The sequence below is a fragment of the Chaetomium fimeti genome (assembly GCF_033439085.1).
Source record: "Chaetomium fimeti strain CBS 168.71 chromosome Unknown B0H64scaffold_11, whole genome shotgun sequence".
NCBI classification, from domain to species: Eukaryota; Fungi; Ascomycota; class Sordariomycetes; order Sordariales; family Chaetomiaceae; genus Chaetomium; species Chaetomium fimeti.
The window spans coordinates 802,099-822,751 of NW_026944339.1; the positions used below are offsets into that span (position 1 = coordinate 802,099).

The 20,653-nt window shown below is 50.8% G+C and overlaps 8 protein-coding genes across 8 annotated transcripts; 4 read left to right on the forward strand and 4 right to left on the reverse strand.

The window, feature by feature from the left end:
• Positions 1-5,124: 5,124 nt before the first annotated feature.
• B0H64DRAFT_436431 (uncharacterized protein) lies at positions 5,125-8,200 on the forward strand (the record flags this gene model as incomplete). The annotated part of the gene is made up of 3 exons (XM_062806198.1): positions 5,125-7,374; positions 7,406-7,441; positions 7,597-8,200. The coding sequence occupies exons 1-3, from the start codon at positions 5,354-5,356 to the stop codon at positions 8,198-8,200; spliced, it is 2,661 nt and encodes an 886-aa protein (XP_062654585.1). The 5' UTR covers positions 5,125-5,353.
• Positions 8,201-8,389: 189 nt separating this feature from the next.
• On the reverse strand, positions 8,390-9,406 carry B0H64DRAFT_378375 (uncharacterized protein; the record flags this gene model as incomplete). Its single annotated transcript, XM_062802580.1, has 3 exons — positions 8,390-8,790; positions 8,990-9,019; positions 9,277-9,406. 3 exons carry the CDS (start codon positions 9,404-9,406, stop codon positions 8,390-8,392), a joined length of 561 nt encoding a protein of 186 aa, XP_062654586.1.
• Positions 9,407-9,850: 444 nt separating this feature from the next.
• Positions 9,851-10,066, forward strand: B0H64DRAFT_331373 (uncharacterized protein; the record flags this gene model as incomplete). Its single annotated transcript, XM_062800995.1, has 1 exon — positions 9,851-10,066. A coding segment is annotated over one exon (216 nt), but the record flags the coding sequence as incomplete, so codon positions are not given.
• Positions 10,067-10,088: 22 nt separating this feature from the next.
• On the reverse strand, positions 10,089-11,539 carry B0H64DRAFT_349875 (uncharacterized protein). The gene is made up of 3 exons (XM_062801416.1): positions 10,907-11,539; positions 10,705-10,831; positions 10,089-10,650 (listed from the first exon to the last, which is right to left on the reverse strand). The coding sequence occupies exons 1-3, from the start codon at positions 11,119-11,121 to the stop codon at positions 10,162-10,164; spliced, it is 831 nt and encodes a 276-aa protein (XP_062654588.1). The 5' UTR covers positions 11,122-11,539; the 3' UTR covers positions 10,089-10,161.
• Positions 11,540-11,697: 158 nt separating this feature from the next.
• B0H64DRAFT_427509 (uncharacterized protein) lies at positions 11,698-13,336 on the forward strand (the record flags this gene model as incomplete). The annotated part of the gene is made up of 2 exons (XM_062805791.1): positions 11,698-13,212; positions 13,286-13,336. Exons 1-2 carry the CDS (start codon positions 11,752-11,754, stop codon positions 13,334-13,336), a joined length of 1,512 nt encoding a protein of 503 aa, XP_062654589.1. The 5' UTR covers positions 11,698-11,751.
• Positions 13,337-14,259: 923 nt separating this feature from the next.
• On the reverse strand, positions 14,260-15,099 carry B0H64DRAFT_411502 (uncharacterized protein; the record flags this gene model as incomplete). The annotated part of the gene is made up of 2 exons (XM_062804855.1): positions 14,260-14,736; positions 14,790-15,099. Coding segments are annotated over 2 exons (537 nt in total), but the record flags the coding sequence as incomplete, so codon positions are not given.
• A 652-nt stretch (positions 15,100-15,751) lies between these two features.
• Positions 15,752-18,330, reverse strand: B0H64DRAFT_478891 (uncharacterized protein; the record flags this gene model as incomplete). Its single annotated transcript, XM_062808270.1, has 3 exons — positions 18,000-18,330; positions 17,241-17,943; positions 15,752-15,960 (listed from the first exon to the last, which is right to left on the reverse strand). Exons 1-3 carry the CDS (start codon positions 18,132-18,134, stop codon positions 15,752-15,754), a joined length of 1,047 nt encoding a protein of 348 aa, XP_062654591.1. The 5' UTR covers positions 18,135-18,330.
• A 614-nt stretch (positions 18,331-18,944) lies between these two features.
• B0H64DRAFT_51546 (uncharacterized protein) lies at positions 18,945-19,582 on the forward strand. Its single transcript, XM_062808368.1, has 3 exons — positions 18,945-19,130; positions 19,184-19,220; positions 19,385-19,582. The coding sequence occupies exons 1-3, from the start codon at positions 19,017-19,019 to the stop codon at positions 19,456-19,458; spliced, it is 225 nt and encodes a 74-aa protein (XP_062654592.1). The 5' UTR covers positions 18,945-19,016; the 3' UTR covers positions 19,459-19,582.
• Positions 19,583-20,653: the final 1,071 nt, after the last annotated feature.

Sequence of the window (20,653 nt, forward strand, 5' to 3'; positions counted from 1 at the left end):
CCACTATAGAGCCCTGGGGTAGATCCTATAACCCTATATTCCCAGGGGCACCCAGGCCTATAGATCCTTCGTCAGAATCACGGGGCCTATTCCTCCGGGGTATGCCCTGAGATTCAGGGCTCGATGGCCCTGAAGAGCCGATAGTACCCCTACTATCTAGCTCTACACTACTAGGTTCGTTGTCATCGTACCTAGTATAACTATCCTTCCAAGATTGGGTTTTAGAAGGTAGTTCAACCACTAAATCTTTAGTAGTTTGGGCTAGGCTATACCCTGTACCAACTATATTAATATAGCTAGTAAGGTAGAGCCTTGGCCGAAGGTGACCCTCAATTTGAAGGAAGAAGCCCGATCTCTGGAAGTCCAGAGCTGCAATGGTAGACCCTGTAGGGCCTTTCAACGTTTCCCGGTCCAAATAGCCTCCGGCCTTATAGTGCCGGATCCCACTAAATAGATTGATATCTATAGAGGGTATATAGAGGGCCTTATTAAGGACCAACTCTAAGTATTTCGGGGGACTCTTCTGGACCAGTACTTTGAACTTTGCAGTTCCAATACCTTTGGGTTTTACAGGGCCACCACCTGTATAAATAGGTGGTATTTGACCAGTATTTTTAGTAAAACTGGTAAACCATTTCCTATTGTTTATGATATGGTCTGTGGAACCAGTATCATAGAGTAGAGCATCAGAGGTAACCTGGTGGCTACAGTGATCTTTACAGGCTGGCTTCGAAGATTTCCCACTAGTTGGTTTAGTGGTAGATTTTGAGGCCTGGTGGGTAGCATTGAAGAAAGAAGGTAGTTCTTCAGTATCTGAATCGGATTCAGAACTACTATCTTCGCTACTATCACTATAGTGCCCTGTAGTGATATTGTATGCCCCTGTAATACAGGCAAAGGAATCGGGCTGGGTACTGTGGTTCGAACTGGAATTTGAACCCTGACCCTTCTTCTTCTTCTTCTTTTGGCCGTTTTGACCACTATTCCCACTACTGCCGTTGGTATTTTGTTGGCTTTGGGGACCCTTTTTCCCCTGTTTTTTAGGGCCTTTATAGGGGCCTTTAGCACCCTTATTTTCGCCGTAGGCCCTATTAGCCATACCTTTATTGGTAGTAGAGGCTGGAATTCTATGCTCTTCCAGAAGGTCGGCTATTAAGAAGCTCAAATTCAGGTTTTCAACACCTTGGCCAACTGTCCTCAGGGCCCGCATTTGACTACGTTGCCGTTCAGCCCACTGTGGGAAGGCTTTTTCCATAGCCTTTAAGTAGTGGTTCACTTGGTCTATAGGCTGTATTTCAACCCCGTTTAGGGTTAGCCGGCTAGCCAAGTTGGAAAATTCAGCGTTGAAATCCGCTAAAGATCCACTAAATTTACTGAAATCCAACTCGTGGAACTTCCTATATAGTTGGTCCCGTTGAATTCCAGTGGAGTGCGAATACCGTAGTATTAGAAGCCTATAGGCCGCTACAGGGTCTGTTTGCCAGGCTATGGCGGCCTGTGGTCCAGGGCCTATACTGTTCCGTAACAGCATTAGAAGTAGAGCCAACGTTTGGTCGCTACCCCCTATAAATCCCTCTGGGTTAGAAGGAAAGGTAGGTATGCCGATAGCCCTAAACATGATATTTAGGCCCTGTTTCCAGATATCGAAGTTATCTGGCCCTGTAAGGCGTAGATTTTCAGGGAAATCGTACACCTTTCTTGACAGTTCTTTTACCAACCCACTGTTCAAATTGTCTTGCGGTATAGTGGGTTGTAGGGCAGGGCTTGGAGGCACTGTATTTGGTAGTGGTACCGTATAAGGTGGTACTACTAGTGGCTCCGGAGGGCCCTGGCTAGTATTACGGGCCTGTTGGGCCTGTAAAGCGGCCTTTACTCTATTTTCTACTTCAGAAGCAATAGCTTCTGTAAGCTGCTGTTCGGTAGGCATCTGGGGCCGTTGTTGTTGTTGAACAGTAAACTGTTGTAAACTATCCGTCAACGTAGCTATAGTGGCATGCAGTTGTGCCATTTGGGTAGCCTGGGCCTCTAATCGGGTTTGCAACTCCTCTATTTGGGCTTGGGGGCTCCCAGCGCCCCCAGGCTGTGCCATGGTGCCTCTGTACAGGCCCGTAGGCTACAGCGGCTATACCAGTTGCCGTAGGCTGGTAAGCACTATCCTATTACTACCTTCGCTGTAGTTATAGGGCCTATGCCACTATATAGGTCTAGGACTTCAACGGTATAAAATACCGGGTTATATTCTATACTGTAACCACAGTAAGTTTTTACACGCTACTAGCCTTGATATAGCGTAACCACTATTCGCTCTTATAGTGGTAGTCTAGTTACCTAGACCAACAACCTTACAGTGGGTTGTTAGGGCCTTAAGTTCTACTCAGTGCGGCTCTTAGAGGTCCTTGTTTTACGTAGTTTAACTACAACTACTGGCTACAGCAGTAGTTAGTACCTTGAGGTACTACGTTTTACCTACCTACTAGAATCGGTAGAACCAATACAGTTGATCAGGCTGTTGGGAAGGCCTATAAATATAGTACCTTCAGTGGGTATAATAACCCCTAGCTTTCGAAGTTAAGCTAGATTTTTCTATCTCTTTGAGAAAACCAACGTTTCGGGCTTTGTTGGAAAAGTTAAAATATAGGCCCCCAGAAGCTCTATATTAACTGTCAGCTATCTAGTATAGTTGACGACCTTGCACTAGGAGGTCTATCTATAGGTCGAAGTTCCTATAGTGGTTTCTAGCTTGGAGAAACGAAGAATTCAGGGATTCCAAGCTACAAGCAGTAGAAACAGGCTAAGCTTATAGCGTTCAAAGGCTCTAATTTGCAGGGCAATTTATAAGCCTACAGCTGGAAATAGTACTTTTCCGGGCTCATAACCTATTTAGATTTAGGTGGGTGAGGCCCTGTAGTGCACACACTAACAGGGCTTACAATGCACTTTGGGGAAGCAATGCACAGTACTATTGCTTAGCTACCAGCAGTAATTACAGGGCCTAGGCCCTATAACAGTGGTTAATTTAGTGGGTAGACCACTATTGTTTTGGGAATGCCTCTATATTTGCTATCTTAACCACTGGAGTTGGATTTACTACTTCCTTCTCATATACCCACCGACCGGGGCACAGTGCCGAATTCGGCCCAGCGGTCTTAGTGGTAAAAAACTGAATCCCGCAAAACTCATTTGTATAGGTTTGACTAAAAATGGGCTCACCTGCTCGCAGCCGCACCCAGAAGTGCCCGGGCCCACTTGCACTACTACCTTAAAAACCGGTGCAGGGTAGGCCGGTTGGGGCCAAGCGGTGCAGGGTAGGCCGCTTGGGAGCCAACCACCGGTGCAGGGTAGGTCGCTTGGGATGCCAAGAGGTGCAGGGTAGGCCGGTTGGGAACAACCGGGTGCAGGGTAGCTCGCTTGGGAAACCCAGGTGCAGGGTAGGTGCAGGGTAGCTCGATTCGGGAGAAACTAACACTTAGTGAAAAGAAGAACCAACCTTCTTCAAACTAAGATAGCTAGCCACCCAGTAATCGTACCGCCACAACCAAGATACCAGTATATAGCTACAGGCCATACGAATTCAATTACAGTACTGTAGAGCCCCCCAGATGGCCACAGCACTAGTAATCTGAACTCTAGGGTTCAACACATCTAAATATACTAACCTTAAATAAGAACCAGACTCAAAGTAGTTATATCTATATTATAAATAATACCAGAACTCTAGGTTAGGCTTAAGTAATATTTAGATCTAGGGTATATACTAACTATAAATAACTGGATTAGTATCCTATCTAGCTACCTCGCAATAACTACCTAGATTACCAATACTATTAATACCTATACTCTTATCCAACTCTCAGATTAATATTATTAAACTATATTAATCGGTTAGTTACTATCCCTATATATATAGGGCATATCCTATACTAACCTCCGATAGACTAGCTAGCTCTCTGTTTATAGTACTATACCCAATATCTATAATAGTATTTGCTCCCTCGGCTATACTCTTCGAAACCAAGCTAATACTTCTAGGTTTTAACTTACCAAAACATTTTATAGTTAGCCGTTGAAAGTAAACAATCTCTATAATTTAGTAGGAGCACTACTTATTGATTTCTCAGTTACTATATAGTATATTATAGCGAAGCCGCTCCAGCTAGTACTACCCTACCGATATAGCTCTATCTAAGAACTAGAATAGTTTCTCGGGCCTACCGGCTTTTACAGTAAACCTACCTATAATATCCATTAGTTATATAATATCCTATACCGGCCAATTAGTATTACTAACTATTTATAGTCTTATTATTACTCTTACCTATCTATAGTAAATATTCCCTTTCTAATTAAATATTATAATATAATACTAATAATATATAGGTTACTTATTTATTTTATCAATTAGTTACTCTAAACCTTAAGTAAGATCTCTTACTCTATACTATAAACTAATTTACTAATATTAGACTATAGTAATATCGATACTACTCTCTCTATAAATATAACTTATATAAAACAACCTACTATCCTCTATATCGATAGTTATATTATATTAACTGTTCTTTTTACAGTTATTCTGAGATTATCGGCCAGATATATATAGTTCTAGGCTTTTAGGGTTTAAAGTCTATAGAGGTTTAGGTTTCGGTTAAGAATAGAATAGCAAGTAGAGAGTAGCAATCTAGTAAATTCCTTAAATAGTATTAATATCAGCAATATTTTATACTACCAATATTTCCTAATATTATAAAGTCTCTCCTCTATAGATATCTCGAAAGTATAAAGGATATAACTATAAAAAGCTTATCGTCTTGGAATTATCCCTACTACTCTATAATAGTTTTATACCTTAAAGATCCGATTCCTTAGTTAAAATCATCCCTAAAGTACTCTCTAGGAGAAAATAGTTATTATATATAGGACTATCATCTTATTATAAAATATACTATATTTATTGGATAGTTTTATTTTATAGTTTATCTTTCTAATTAAACTTCTTTCTATCGAAAACCAAGCTAAGCTTAAAATATTATTTAATAGAAAATAAGCTCTACCAACCAAAACGGAATCTAATCTAAAAATAACCCTTACAATTAACACTATCTTATAAAGGAAAGTATATACAAACTTAAAAAGCGTTATAAAATATAATAGACTTAGAGTTAAATATTTTAATTCAACAGACTTTTCAGATTACAATACCATCTTCATCCAAGATAATCGTACGCAACGATGATAGTTTTATCGTCGAATTCGCTTCATCTCCAGGACCCTAACAAGTCGATCTTCACGTAACATAATTTTGAAACTTCGGGGTAATCTCCAAGATCATTTTCACGCACAGTGGTGGCGCGCTATGGTTCCTGTTGACCTCTCCAACGCTCCGACGAGCTGCAATCTCCACGGCCCGACAGCCATCGCTTCTCCAGCACCAATGGAAACCTGCAACGTAGACCCGCTTGCCGCCTGCCCAATGGCCCCCGACATGCACGCTCTACCAGAGGAAGGCACCGCCGACAAGGCTCTTTCCGTGCTGAAGAACGACCATCTCGAACGAGTAATCCAATTGCGTGACAAGATCTGCGCCCGCGAGACCGACCCGGAGAGATACGAACTGTGTGTGCAAATGCGGGACGAGCTTCTCCGGGAGAGCTCCGAAGTCCAGCTTCTGGCCGCCGCCTACGATCATGTCATGTCTACTCATTGCGCCAAGTACAAGGATCGGAAATTGGCCAGGGAAAAGCGGTCGACCAAGCGGACAAAACTGGACGAGGATTCAGAGTGGAACAGGTTCCTCGACGTTGCAGAGAGCGGTCTGGAGTTCAAATCCCAATGTCTCTCTCCGCTAAAGACGGTAGCGGCCTGCTGGGGAGAGGATGTTGTCCAGCACTACCAGTGGGTTTACAAGGGACCCAAATACTGCAAAGTGCTCTGCACAGCAGCACGGAACGTTAACACCTGGAAGAGGGCCGTAGAGGCGTTGAATTGGTTGATGCTCAAACGATCTCAGCAGGGACCGAGTCTCAAGCGGCGCCCGATCCACGACTCGTCCAATCCCATCCAACAAGGCGATTTGGACAACTTGGCCAAGTATCCGCCGGACACCGAGCGGGCCATCGAAGCGCCCCAGGGGTTTGGCTTCGACAAATTCGGCCTCCTAGTCTATGAGAAATACGCTTCCGTCCTGCCACAGGCCGATAGACTTGTTAGTCCGAGCTCGGCAACCCCGCCAGAAGTTGGCAATTCTGATACCTCTGAGGAGCCATCGATATCAGACAGCACTACTAGCACAGGCCTAGAGACGGCCGCTGCCTCGGAGGGATCGGATCGGATGAGTTTAGACCCTATCGTGCGGGAGGTCATCAATACCGTCCTTGCCGAGGGCGCCAATGAGGCGATGACAAGCTGCGGCCAATCTAGCAGTGATTCTAGTGAGGATAGGGCTGCAATTCTACCTCCTCCTGCTCCCCCTGACTCCGCTAATGCCACGCCCGATTCCTCTATTACCTCGGAGGAATTAGATCGGACGGATTCCGACACCGACGGTGCTGGGGCCGAGGATGGTCTTGGCCCTGCGAATGCCGTCCCCGATCAGTCTATCAGAGTGGCACCTCGCCCACGTCCGTCCTACCAGGGCCTCGCCGGCACCAAAGCAGCCAAGCCCAGACAAGCTCGACTTCCCCGGGTCCAGGTTACAGAGATGCCGCCAGACTGCTGTTCGAAAGTGCCATCATCGCTCCGATTGGCCTTGACCAACCCGTCTCTGTTCGACCACGAGGCAGCAGCCCAACTCTTCCCTTTCCTCGGCCAGCTTTGCCGTGAGCACCTTCAGCGCTATGCCGAACTTCGGCACCACACCGAGCAGCCACTGGCTATGGCTTTGGCCAAAGGCGCCGGCTTGCTTGAGCATCTAAATACACCAAGCAAAGCCGCGTTGTACGCCGATGCCAGTACTTCCTTCCGCCGCCGCAGAGCCTCGCTGTCCGATATCACCACGCCGTCGAAGCGGCCACGGCTCGACGCGCCGCTGGCACTCTCTAAGTGGCCAGGCATTCGTGGAGACCGGCCGGCGCAGGACATTATAGCCGACGATGCCTACCGGCGACGAGTGATGGCCGAACTGCGCCAGGTCACGCCGGTCGCTGGCTCGCACGGCGAGGAAACCAATCGGCTTGTTTACGAATTGTTAGAGAGGGTTCAGCACCCAAACACCGACAGCTGCCGTGGCAGAGTCGAGGCCTGGTTTTGCACTGGCGACGAAGCAGCACATATGGTCGAGTCTCGGTCTCCCGTCGACGCTCCGATCTTCACCAAAGACCAGCAGCCGTTTAGATGGGGCGAGGGAGGACGCCCGGTTGAGCAATTCTTTCGGAGAACGTGCGTTGTCGACCAGTTTGTCTCTGTACAGATCCCGTCTCGCAGTTCTGACGAGGAGTCCTTTCAGGTACGCGAGCTCAGTAAAGTCCGGGAAGAATTCCTCTCCCAGAAGCGCACAAGCGACCCATTGAACGTCCTAGATCTATAAAGCCCTATTACCTCTATTCTACCGAGTTTCTTGACCGGAGAGAATTGCGAACTCCTTCTTCACGTTCGCAACAGGGTGTTGATGGCAGGGAGCGCTGAGAGAGTGGTGGCGTCCACGGAGCAGTGGAGCGAGTGGAAGGACGTCGATAAATGGGCCCTGCTTTCGCAAGGCGGCCATCATACGGCTCCACACATGGACAGTCACGGCTACTCTACGTGGATCACAGCGCAGGAAGGGACAATCGGGTTCATCTGGATGTCATCCCCAACAAAAGAAGAACGGGAAGCGTGGATGGCCAACCCCCACTGCTATACCGGTGGCAGATGGAGATACGTCCTCATTCGGCCAGGCGAGACTGTTTTCTTCGGGCCGGGCACGATCCACGGTGTCTTTCGAGAACAAAATTGCCAGACATTGGCTTTCGGTGGCCATGTTCTCCAGTGGTCTGGCATCCAGCGCTGGATCCAAGTTGTTCTTGCCGAGCTGAACAACCCGGCAACCACGAATGAGGAGATGAAGACGACCGCGCCGAAGCTCGTCGGCGTGGTAGCAACGCTTGTCGAAACCAAAGTGAAGGAGGGTCGGGTCGAGGAGCTTGGTGGCGAGGCTGCAGTCAAGGGCTTCTTCGAATCCGTCAGAGAAGTACGGAGAAAACAAAACTGGAAGAATTTCAATTAGTCGCAGAGAGTTGAAGGCCATAATTAAGCAGGAAGGGGGGAAGGGTGTGTTCATTGCCTTTGTATGGTTTCCTGAGTAACAGTTCCGTAGTCAATCTGATCTAGTAGAGGGGAAAGGCTCGGCGAGACACAGCCCATCGTGGATATTGCCTCTCTCCTTAGGGTCCCGTCTCAGATGAGTCCCTGTCTACTACCCGGAAGCCACCATCGAGTACTGTACCAGACTTGCAGCGTTGACGGCACTTTCTAGCGGCCCGTCGCCGGCCCCGTTTTCCGTAGCAGCAAGCCCCTTGTCTCCCGGCTTCGGTGCTCGGGGTGGAGCTGGGGTGAGGGCGCTGAGCATTTCCGGGCCGACACCAAGCTCGAGGATAGGCTCGCGTCCCAAGAGCGGTGGTGGGAAGCGCAGGGTTGCACACGTCCGAGCCGCCGGCGAAGAAACAGACAGGTGGTCCCCCGAGGAGGACGCGCTGATCATTGAGCTCCGGGGCAGCGGCATGAAAAGGACCACATCTCGAAGCGCCTCCCAAGTCAGAGCTAGGGTCACGCCAGTCAAGAGGTAATCCCGGTCTGCCGCCCAAGGTGGCTGATGACCTTATGGATCCCAATCGCATTCGGTTTAGATCCGTCAACTTTGATAGAGGCTGTCTGCACACAAGCCGCCCCGTCGGCGCCTCCCTGCGGCAGGCGCGCCCTATCCACTCGGCATACTCTCGCGGTCAGTTGCAAGTGCCTGTCGTGTCGGGGTCGTCGTGCGTTGAACCACCCTCGATATCCAGCCCTGGAGGCTTACCAAGCTGCTCCTTTGATGAGATGCAAATATCTATTCAAGACATTCTTATGAACGAAGCTCGAGGAAGGACAGCGCGCCGAACTTGGATCGTCGGAGGGAGGTACGTATCCGGGGTCTGTGGGACTGCTTCCGTGGTAGGACTAGTATCTCGTCGGTCCTGGAAGGGAGCAGGATGAATACCGAGGGTCTCCTAAGCCGCCAGGGAGAGTGTGTAGCGTGGCAGGGCGCGTGCAACTTAGGAAGAATCGCTGCTCTCTGCACTCTCGCTTCCCCCAATAGTCACACACTTTGCCGGATACGCAGCCCAGTCTCTTGCTCCGCCACACGGAGGCCGCTCGCAATCAGCGCAGACCGGCCGCCCTTGAAGCACGCGTAGTAGTCCCCGCCGTCGTCGACCTTACCAAAGATGAGAGCCATCCCGCACGCCCAAAATGGGAGGCCCTTGCCGCTCGCCCCGAGCCATTCACGTTGAAATCAGGCGGCTTCACACGATTTTACACGTTAAATGACGGAGGTTGGAAGGATAGCAGCGGCAGCGCGCTCAGAAGGCATGTTTTCGCTCGGGCTCGTCAACGGCGTACAGAGCACAGTCTACGACATATCCTGGAAAGAAGGTGCCAACGTGCTGCGAGCCCCGCCCGGTCATCATGGTGGCCTTCGATAACTCATATTCAAGAGAGCAGTTCCCGCTCGATCACAGTTCACAAGTCACCAGGACAATGTCGTCTGCGATATCTCTACGCGAGTTTGCTTCTGGCTTGGGCGTAGGCGCAGGCCGACGTCGCAGTGAAGGAGGAGGCTCCTGGGCTGGACTCCTTCCCCCTCCTAACGGACAGGACGCAATTTCCACGCTACATCGGGGATAAAACTCTGTCGCATGAGGAACGAGCATTCAAGTACTGTCGACCAGCGGTGATGTACGACCATTTCGATAGGAAGCACGCGCAACAGCCAGGCGGCGTGAAGCGGATGTTGTGCAACCACCCGAAGTGCAAGGAGGAGGCGCTGGAGTTCAAGCACTTGAACCATTTCAAGAACCATGTAGAGAGTGTCCACAGCGTTAAACTACGTGAATGAGGGAAGGGAGGAGGATTAAAGATTTGGTAGCAGGGGATAGAAGCATTGAATTTGACGGTCTTTGTAATCTGCACTGACCTTCACCGATGGTCCTATCAGCTCAGAATTTTGTTATGCTGACGCATGTACATAACGAGATCATATGCCAAAGCTCCAGATACCCTAAGCATATCTCGCATCTCCTCTTTGTCCAGCCATGCAGAATGCTTATGGAGGGTTTCCACGATGATGTCCCTTAAACCTCTATCGTCTCCAATAGTAGATGAATATACCTCCGATATTGCTTGTAGGAAACCATCCAATGTGACTGAGGTCGTCGCTGCCTTGAAGTGTCGTTGCGCAACTACCTTTAGTCCACGGATCAGGTACTTTTCTGCTAAGGCGTAGACCTTTGCATGGGTGACAAGGACGTTCGTGACCGGCTCGTTGGTATCGGTTTCGTCTCTGTTCGTTACTGACCCATCAAAACCAATACCCTTGTCCTGGGGCTTTGTGTCGTAGTCAAAGTGGTACAGATAATGTACCATTATATGGACAAGCTGGGGATCGTCGTCTGGGAGGTCAATCTTTCCTTCTTGTGTCTCCTGGAGTGGAAACGTTAGGTTAGAATTGTTGCAAGTGTATGAACTGCCACTGACCTTGAAGCCTGCACGGCATGCTACAGCGAGGAACTCGGACTGCATGCATACGATAGCCTTATGTACATGGTGCTCCTTCCCTCTGCAGGATATCACGAGGTCTGAGTACTCCCGGCTGGAGTAAAGCCTAGCCAGAGACTATTGTCAATACCTGCAAGTTCCCAGGATAGAGGAACGACAAGAGCAAAATGATTAGTTATACCCTTTTACCAAAGATTTAGAGGGCTCATCCTCATCCAAGTCGCGGGCTGACTGGGTTCCAGGCAGCGGCATCGCCGAACTCAATGTCGTTGTCCGCACAGGAGTGGCAGGGAACAAGTACGAATAGGCGTACGCATGCCGGTCCGAGTCCTGGCGGTGCTGCTGAAGCGCCTTTGCACTTTCAAAATAACGCTTGCATGGGCTACAGTAAGGCATCGATCCCGGTCGAGAGCATACCTCAAGCCTTTAAGTAGCCGTTTGCTATCGCAAGCTGTTCTCTGTTTGTCTCGTGTCGTTGCAGCTAGACCCCGCCCAACGGTAAACGGTCGAGCGACTGAGCGGGGTGTGGGCTTGGCTGGCATTTGACGAGGTAATTGGCAAAATCTGGAATCCACCTCCTGTGCGAGCCAATCAAAGGTTTGGATACTTTTGGTTAGTTCAGACGATTCGGGTGCGGTGGCCTGCGACTTGTTGGACGCCTACTTTCAACCCAGCCTCAAGCGCCGGCGCACCCTTTGTCGCCTTATGTCCTGGGCTTCGTGTTCCGGAGACAATCGTTCCTACAAGCGACCTAGCCGCGTAGCTTCGAGGAGGAGGGTCGCTATTTATGCGGCGGGCACGGCTGCCGTACAAGAGCGAGATCGTGGCGGCGTGAACCTAGTGCGGTGCCGTGAAATGCCGCACGTGCGCACAGGCTCCGGGTCGGAAGAGCAATTGATCCACACCTGATATCGGCCCCATATCTTCATTGCCACTCGAACGCCGGCACCTGAAAGTGTTCCTCCACATCTTCTTGTCCACCCACCCACTCGCACGGCCAGCAACGCATCAATCTCCTCCATCACAATGAACCACGACGTTTCTGAAATGATGCTTTCCTCGTTTTCGGGTATTGAAGCCGACGGATTCGGTAAAGATAAGGATGCGATATTGCCTCTCTTGCTTCCGAAAGTCATGGAAGGCCGCCCCATTGAGTCGACGAGTCTCCTTCTGTGCCGACTGCCACCCGAGATCTTGGGGGACATTATGGATCTAATAGCAGATGACAAAGCTGCCCTTTCTTCCCTCGCCTTGGTGAATAGCGACTGCAGGCAGTTAGCTCGCTCCTGCCAATTCGCCGTTGTCTACTTCGATTACAGCCCAAATTCAAGGCTCTTGTTGCGCCAGCTCATGAAGGAGGCGATCGCCAGGCTTGGCCACGATGATCCAAGCAACGCCACCCGGCCGCCGTTTATTGGATCTTGCATTCGCAGAGTTGTGGTCGAGCCCCGCTCAGACTGGGTCGCTCAGGCGCATAGCGATCTCTACAATTCCATTTGGGGGGACGCAGCCAACCGTCTCAATTCGGAGCATCGCAACGCATTGTCCAAAAAAGCGACTGATCAGTACATTGCGATTTACCACGATCCCGTCCAGATCGCTATGAAATTGGCAATGCCCCACCTAGAGGCGCTGTTGTGGCATGATGGACTGTGTCTCGATGGCGCCTTCTTTGGGACTGTTACAAACCTGCCTATTCGGCACCTTAAGCTGGCCGGAGCTCATATTGGAGAGATGTACCGCCTCGAGCCGCCACTCGCGCCGCTTGTCGTGTCATTGGAGTCGCTCTCTCTAAAAGTAGACCTCTGCACCAACGAACGGTTTCATAGGAGCGAGACAGACAGCGATGGCGATGCCGCTGGCTGGAAGAACAGAAGCTTGTCACCCTTCATACAAACCCTTCTACAGCGCTGTAGCACGACTCTCAGGCGTCTGACCTTGAGCTACGCGGCTTTTACGGGAGATAGGTTACTTTCATTCGATGAAGACGTGTTCTTCCCCCATCTTCGGTACCTCGATATCTCCGGAAACATGAGCATTCCTGATGCACGAGTCTGGTCTTCGCTGTTTTCTGCACCGCTGAGACATCTCTCTCTGTCATTTACGCGTTTGCCGGCCGGCCAACCCCTTCGTGACCTTGAGACGCTTGCCATATCATATCTCGATGGCGGGAACATGGGAACGGTACAGTCGATAATCGACTTCATTTCACGTCACCCGCACGTTCGGAAACTCTCCATCGGGAGAAGCACGCCCCATCTCCTGGACTCGCATCTTATCCCACTACTCTCTGATGGAAGATGGTCGAACCTAAGCTCCCTTTCGCTAGCATGGAGCGAACCAGCGGCGGAAACACAACCAAACATGGCTACTATCTCGGCGGATTCCCTAGCTGCTGTTGGCAACATCGAATCGCTGGAGCAGCTATGCCTAAGTGCCGGCGAGCAATTTGGCTGGCGTCACCAGTGGTTGATCGACCATAATGCGGTGCGATTGTGTCTACAAGGACTGACAAGGCTCAAAAGGCTTGCGTTCTCACGAGATACGTACGTGCTTCCAGACGGCGCGTCCGGCCCCGGTGCGGAGGGGTATTACGAGTATCAGCGCGTGACATCGGCGGATCGGAACAGCGCCCTCGAACGACCGGAATTAGACAGGGGTGAAGATGCTGAGCATATGGCAGGAGGCGAGGGTAATAATGACGGCCCGGAGGCCGATAGCGCAGAGGTTTGGGAACGTGCGCATCGCAACCGCATGCTCCGAGAAGCAGAAAAGTATGCCGCCGTGTTCCCCCAACTAGAATGGATTTACTGCGGCCAGTGGCCCATGGAGATTCGAGCAAAACAGACGTCGAAGGACATAGTTCGTGTCGCTATGCCTTTGAGCATGGAAAGAGACTCCTGCTGGACATTCCTCGAGCAAATGTTCGCAATGAGGAGGGATGATGAGTAATTGTATTTCGTTATTAGTGGGCCTGATGGTTGATGGATTGGCATTGAAAGTTGAAAGGAGCCGAAACCGTACTTGAAAGGATTTTAGCTATGTTACGGGATTCCTCCGTTCTTGTCACCTTGCTCTTATAGTTATTTGTCTCATGTTGTCACGAACATGCCAACAAGTGGACCCCCGGGAACGCGGGACGCCCGAGCCAGTCATTTAACGAATCAATTACAGGGTGCTCCAAGGAGCACCCGAGAGCCAAGAAGGGCGGCCAGTCAGAAGCTACTCTCGTTAGCTCTCGGGAGCCTCCAAGAGCCATGAGCTCTAGTAAGCTCTCAGGAGCTGCTTGGAGCTCAGAGAAGTAGATAGTATATAGTCACTCGTCCTGGAGAGCTCTGGAAGTTCTCCAGTTAGCAATCACAACTACAGTTCGCTACAAGCTCGAAAGCCTACCGTCGAGATGTGACGAACCTGTCTCTGGACCCGTCCTGTTAGGGTTCAGTATCGGTCGAAGGTAATCTTTCAAGGGTGCTTAGGTTCGGTGCAGCCAAAGGGTGCACAACAAAGACTTGTCTCAACAGTAGGCTTTCGAGCTGGTAGCGAACTGTAGTTGTGATTGCTAACTGGAGAACTCCCAGAGCTCTCCAGAACGAGTGACTATATACCTATCTAATTCTTGGGTGCTCAGTGTGCTCAGTCCGGGTTCGACAACTGAGCTCACTGATCACTTCTGAGTTACAATCGTCCTGATTGGTGACCTTGCCTGGTGCTCAGTGTGCTCAGTCCTGGCTTGGCAACTGAGCTCACTGATCACCATCGATCCTGTTCCTGCCTTCCGATTGGCTTATTCCATGACTGGCCCGGGGCGTCCCGCGCCCCGCGGTTCCGCCTGTTGGCATATTCGTGACACGAGACAAGTCTTGTTGTGCACCTTTTGGCTGCACCGAACCCTACTGCTGCAATGTTGCAACCAACGGAGCTGCGCGTGGGAAACCGAGACCCAGTGTTCCCTTTCCTCAGCGGTCGTTCGCGCAGTGATTGAGGTTGATTCCACAAGATGTATCGCGCCTTCTACATTGCGATGTTAGTCTAAGAAACGGATAAATAGGGGCAGTTAGCGGTACCGAATAGAGCCGCAGCTCGTCGAAGAGTGTCAAGACCCTTGCAGTATTTGGCGAGCGCCGTGACAAAGTCTCCTTTGTGCCTCTCAGAAGCTATTTCGGCGAGACGCTTGACCTCCCCAGGAGCCAAGCGTTGCAAGTCGACCAGCGTCGTATAAAGTGGCAGAGTGATTAGCTCATCAAATGGAATCTCCCTAGATTTGTACCGATTGGTAGCTAAGTAACGACAAGTCCGTTCGGGATGACGTCGCCCATCCTTTATGAACATTTCAAGGCCCGTTTTAGATGATGGCTCATTTTGCATGGTGGTCAATCTTGGATGATGATCGATTGTAGATAGTGGTCGATTCGAGATGGTGGCCGGTTTGGACGGGCGGATGGTTTTGGACGGATGTCAATTTTGGACGATGGTCCTTCCCCTCTCTTCTTTCCCCGCATGGCTGCATACGTGGCAGCCTAGCTACGGAAGACGATAGCCGCCACTGTTCCATAACCCATAATTCCCATAATTGCCAAGATTAGACTTACACCACAAATTCCCGGTACACCCCACAACACAGCTTTACATTGAATGTTTTAGTACATATTGGTCACATGATATATATATATACCATACCTAATACCGTCTTTATCAATACTAAGCTTTACCTTTTAGCTAGTTAGATAGTTAATTCGCATTATAATTTATTAGTCTCTATGACGAGAAGCAGATATTCCATGGGGTCAGGCCACCAGTCAATACAACTATAATATCGAAACTAAGACAAAGAGAAAAAGAGAAAAAGAGAGGTGGTGGGATCGCTCGCGATCGTTTCGTAGGGAAGTCGGGCGAGGCGCCATGCGCGCTAACCCCGATTGAGCCACAGTGCCATCACAGGCAACCACCTCTCGTGACAACCCCCCCCTCCACGAAAAAGCTCGTCCGCGAGCTTTTGCTCGGAAAAGGTCCATCATTTCCATTTCCATTACTTTTTCTTCCTATTGGATCGCCTCAACGGCGCGCCCACCATGACTGGTTCGTTGTCATCCTTGTAATCCGCCGCGAACTCGTCGCGTTCGGCCATTTCCAACCATATTTGCAATCGTGTGGGCGGGCCAGACTTGTCGGGGTTCGCGTCATGGAACTGTTTCAACACTTCCGGCGAGTTCTTGAAGTCGGCCGCGGGATCAACCCCTGGAAGACTTCAGTGGGGAGTCATTTCGCATGGCGCGGACCCGATATCGCATCGGAAACAACATGGGCTTTGATGAGCTTGTTACCTATGATGCGGTTCGCGGTGACCAGACGGCCGTTACGTAGCGAGCAACCAGAAGTGTAAGTAGGTCTGCAAAAGCAGGGGTGCTTGAAGGACCAACCATCAACCGAACATAAGAAGAGACCGCCGGCTTGCTGGCGGCCACCTTCGAAAATGTTTCTGCGTTTAAACTCTCCTGTTTCAAACTCCGATAGCCGAGCTCCGCTACCGATTAAAGCAACGCCCGTTCAGGACTTGCGAAAGCATTTATAAATAAGGATACCTTACTTTAATCCAGTAAAAGATGCGGTAGAGAAAAACAAACCTAATACCTCCGGCTGTAATCGGGTGGGCAATTTAGACCCTCTATCGGTAGTTTCATAACCGTCATCACCGCATTCGGGTAACTTAACGATAAAACTCTCAACACCCCTCCTCTCCGAAATCTTAGAGCTACTACCAGGGTTTCAGCCCCTAACCAGAGAGCAATTCGGGCGGTACTTTACTGCTATTCCGCCGCGGAACTTACCCCGTAGCTATCGCGATAGGGCAATTAACAGCCTTTTCCATTTATATCGAAACGGACCCTACAATTTCCCGACAGAGTATTGCAGTAACTTGGCCACTGTGGTTAGATTAAGTCGACGATGGATGGAAGAAAACGCCCGCTAGGATGGGCGGGACCTTGTAGGACGAAATGCGTTTCTGCTTTCAGCAAATAATAGAGTGCAACCGTCGTTTATCGCAGCAAGGCCAACCTCGGTGCCGATCGTCCCGATATACTGTCGATACCCCCCGAACCAGTCCCTGACCCAATGGACCGAAAAAATGCTGGAACATGTACGCGAAGTCTCCGACCGAAATCTTCGCAACGCCAACCTCAGTATCGAAATGCCGGGGGGATGCAGAAACCATAAAGCCATAAGACGAGACGCTTCGCAGCTGGTGGTTGGCATGAAGCCCTCAGGGGCGACCGTCATAAGCTGCCGTCTTTCCCATCAAAAACAAGCACTTTCTCTCGCAGACCAAGCACAAGACGGCGAATCAACAACAGCCGCCAAGTGGCAAGTGCCGGCAGTCGACGGGCTCCCGAGATATCCGGACGGCGCCGATTCGGTCATTTTGTGGATGGGCTGAGTGGAGCGAGGGCACTCCCTGTCCCCGGCGCCGCCTATCAAGCGCCGAGCCATGACTCGACCAGGCCCGCAACGCCAGGGACCGCCCCTCCCTTTGTCGTCGAGTCTCGCCGAGTGAGCTTGGAATCGTTTCATATCCTCAGCGGCGAGCGCCTCGTCAAATTCTCTCTTGATGGCGATGTCTTCTGATGATAATGGCGCCTCTTGATCGTCACCCGAGAACCGTGGGCCGGGCTCGTCGAAGTCGCGGCGAGGGGGCGCAGATACTGCGGCGCGACGGCCTCTAGTGGACGGCCGGCCCACTGGCATCCGACCAAGTCGAGGACGGCCACGCGGCCGACCACGGGATTGCGACGACGACGACCGAGGGCGGCGCGAGGGCACCGGCCCAGGTCGGGGGAGCTGTGGTTGGGAAGCCTGCGAATTGTCATCGTCGTCTTCCGCGGGGCTCTGCCTAGGCTGTGCAGACGGGGGGAGGCCATCCCCAACATCCGCCGGCTGTTCTTGACGGAACAAACCACTCATGGTGGGGGTCTGCGACGGCTGTTCACCGTGACGGCGCTGGACACGATGCTGTCGCTGGATGGCCGCAATCTGCCCACGAGCAGCCGCCATCTCCGGCGCATCTGTCTCGACACGTCCGCCTTGGTGGTACATACCGGCAAGCACCCGATGAGTAAGGTTCTGACGGGGCGCGAGATGAACCGGATTTGGCAATGTCGGGGGAGCGACCGGGCCACGGGGGATCGCGCTGGCGGCCGAGATACGCGTCGCTGATGCAATATCCTGTAAAGCTGAAGTCAGCAGAGGTAGAAGTGGCTAAATATGATGTTGATTAATACTGATTCCCTCTGGTGTCCTCTGCAATCCAGACACTTCGTAACAATCCTGCTACCGCGCACAGCGAAGAACTGATCGAGAGGTTTCTCGACGCGACATTCACGGCACACCCGCTGCGCTGGCATAGCGCCCTCCATCACAGCAGCATATACCGTCCATAACGAGCGTATGTTGCGACCAGGAGGAAGGCAAAATAAGTGTTAATGAGGAAGAGTCGCGAAATATATGTTTTGATGAGTGCAGGATTTGTGGTCAACGCAAACAAACAATTGTTTGTCGTCGGCACCGACAGCTTGAGCTCGGGTCCAGCTTGCGCTCGGCTATCGCCGCATGCAACCGGCCTCGGCTAGATGTGGGGAGCTTTGCGGGCCCAACGCCGAATCCGGCATATAGTGGGCCTTATAAAGCCGCCAGCCAATTCCCGGACTCGGATAAGAGGGCTCCGCTAATTCTTATCAACTTTGCATAATAATTTCCAAAAGTTTAACCGTAATATTGTCCTCCGGACAGGAATATTATCCTCCGGACAGGATAATAATAAAAATGAGTTCAAGCTACAGTAGCTTCGCGATCGTTGTATACGGAGGATTGCGCGCCGACCAAAGGCAACCGACCGTAGCGCAAATGGAGAGTCAGAAAGTTGGAAGAAAAGAAGGATAGAGGGTGCGGATTGGGCGAACGCAAGAATAAAGTGGAGCCGGTTAACTTTTCTTCCGAAAACCACCACTTTTCGAAGCAAGGCCCCCCACCGAGCGAAGTCCCCTCAATGAAAACATGAGACTCGCAATGACCATGGCGCTTAATTGGTCGGTACGAGTGGATCCCATTCCTACACACTCTCGCAGCCATCTATTCCTCACACATCACTCCATCACATAACCAGGACCTCGCTCTCCCTCCATTCTCATCGCCATAGCCCACACTCGAGCCTAAACAGCGGCCCTAAAGGGCGCTCCCATCACCGGCGTTAAATTATTAAGGTATTTATTCTTCGCAGCGCTAAAGAACGTCTTCTGCTAATGCTTGCAGGAAATCGACCCCAAGGCATCCAGCCGCGCAAAGGCAGTTCTCGAAAGTACGTAACCAGGCACACCGAATATAATCGCCTGTATCCAATTACACCGTCTCCACAAGTACGCCTTCCATCTCTCGTATTATATAGTTGAAGTTAACTTCGGATCTACAGGATCCGCCGGTACCTGTCCAGAGCAGAGGTCGCAAGCGTAAGTACTTAACCGGATATATAGCCGAAGTAGACCTAGACCCAGACCCAAACCCAGCTCTAAAGCGATAGTGGACATCTCCTCTACAACCTATAGAAGATATATTTAACAAGCCAGCGATTAGCAGTAGTACCTATCAATACATTAACCTAGTTACTTTCTAGGTAAAGGAAGGGTACTGGCTAGAGGAGTAGGCCTGGCCGGAGGAGACCTCAACAACAGATTTGTCACGGATTAGGCCCAACGCGGTCTTGGCCTGCGGGATGCGGGACGTCCCGGCCAATCATTTAAGGGTCCAACGGCCAATCGTTGCGACAAGTGAAAGCGCTCCCGACGCTCCCTCTCGAGGAAGGGAGCACGGGGAGCACTCGCCGCACTCACTGCTCACGACGCTCCCATCGCTCCTCGGGAGCATAGGGAGCAGAGGGATCAACACGTTAGATAGCAGTATATAGTCACTCGTTCTGGAGAGCTCTGGGAGTTCTCCAGTTAGCAATCACAACTACAGTTCGCTACAAGCTCGAGAGCCTACTGTTGAGACAAGTCTTTGTTGTGCACCCTTTGGCTGCACCGAACCTAAGCACCCTTGAGAGAATACCTTCGACCGATACTGAACCCTAACAGGACGGGTCCAGAGACAGGTTCGTCACAAGATTTTAGTATAGACCGTCTCCTTACGTAGAAGAGATCCTCGTCCAATCTATTCCAGAAGCGATCGAACTCTGCTATATCAACAACGCCTAGCGAGAGGAGGGAGGAGAAGAGCACACTTGTGACGAACCTGTCTCTGGACCCGTCCTGTTAGGGTTCAGTATCGGTCGAAGGTATTCTCTCAAGGGTGCTTAGGTTCGGTGCAGCCAAAGGGTGCACAACAAAGACTTGTCTCAACAGTAGGCTCTCGAGCTTGTAGCGAACTGTAGTTGTGATTGCTAACTGGAGAACTCCCAGAGCTCTCCAGAACGAGTGACTATATACTATCTAGTATCACCGTCCTCATGGTGATAATCCTCCGTTGTCACTGACAACTGGTGATAATCTTTCATTATCACTGACAGTCGGTGATAACCGTTCCTATTGGTTCTTTTAGCGATTGGCTGTCGGCGTCCTGCGCCTTCGGCTGTGGCCGCCCCGGGCCGCCCCTCAGGTCGTTCCGTGACACGATGCCCCCCCTCTCATGTCTTTCGACCCGAAAGACGTTGGTTCTCCATTCCTAACGTTGGTTAATGATCCCTAACTACGGCGCTTCCCCCACTTATTGGTAACTTCTCCTTTCCATCCTCTTCCCTCAGTTCTTGATGCTGACAACATGTCCGTGGAGAAACGTCAATCCAAATCTGCGCGTTATCGTGCTTCCCTGGCCGAAAACATCGGAAAGAACGGTTTTGTCGTCATGCCTTGTTCTTGGTGCGCTTCCCAGAGCTTGACGTGCCGCA

Bases quoted from the DNA above. Each gene is read 5' to 3' on its own strand.
- B0H64DRAFT_349875 (XM_062801416.1), bottom strand. From the start codon at position 11,121: ATGCCTTACTGTAGCCCATGCAAGCGTTATTTTGAAAGTGCAAAGGCG. The intron at 10,832-10,906 runs GTATAACTAATC...GTCTCTGGCTAG, and splicing joins TCTAAATCTTTGGTAAAAGG to GCTTTACTCCAGCCGGGAGT. The intron at 10,651-10,704 runs GTCAGTGGCAGT...TTTCCACTCCAG, and splicing joins CATGCCGTGCAGGCTTCAAG to GAGACACAAGAAGGAAAGAT.
- B0H64DRAFT_51546 (XM_062808368.1), top strand. From the start codon at position 19,017: ATGCTTGCAGGAAATCGACCCCAAGGCATCCAGCCGCGCAAAGGCAGT. The intron at 19,131-19,183 runs GTACGCCTTCCA...TCGGATCTACAG, and splicing joins CAATTACACCGTCTCCACAA to GATCCGCCGGTACCTGTCCA. The intron at 19,221-19,384 runs GTAAGTACTTAA...GTTACTTTCTAG, and splicing joins CCAGAGCAGAGGTCGCAAGC to GTAAAGGAAGGGTACTGGCT.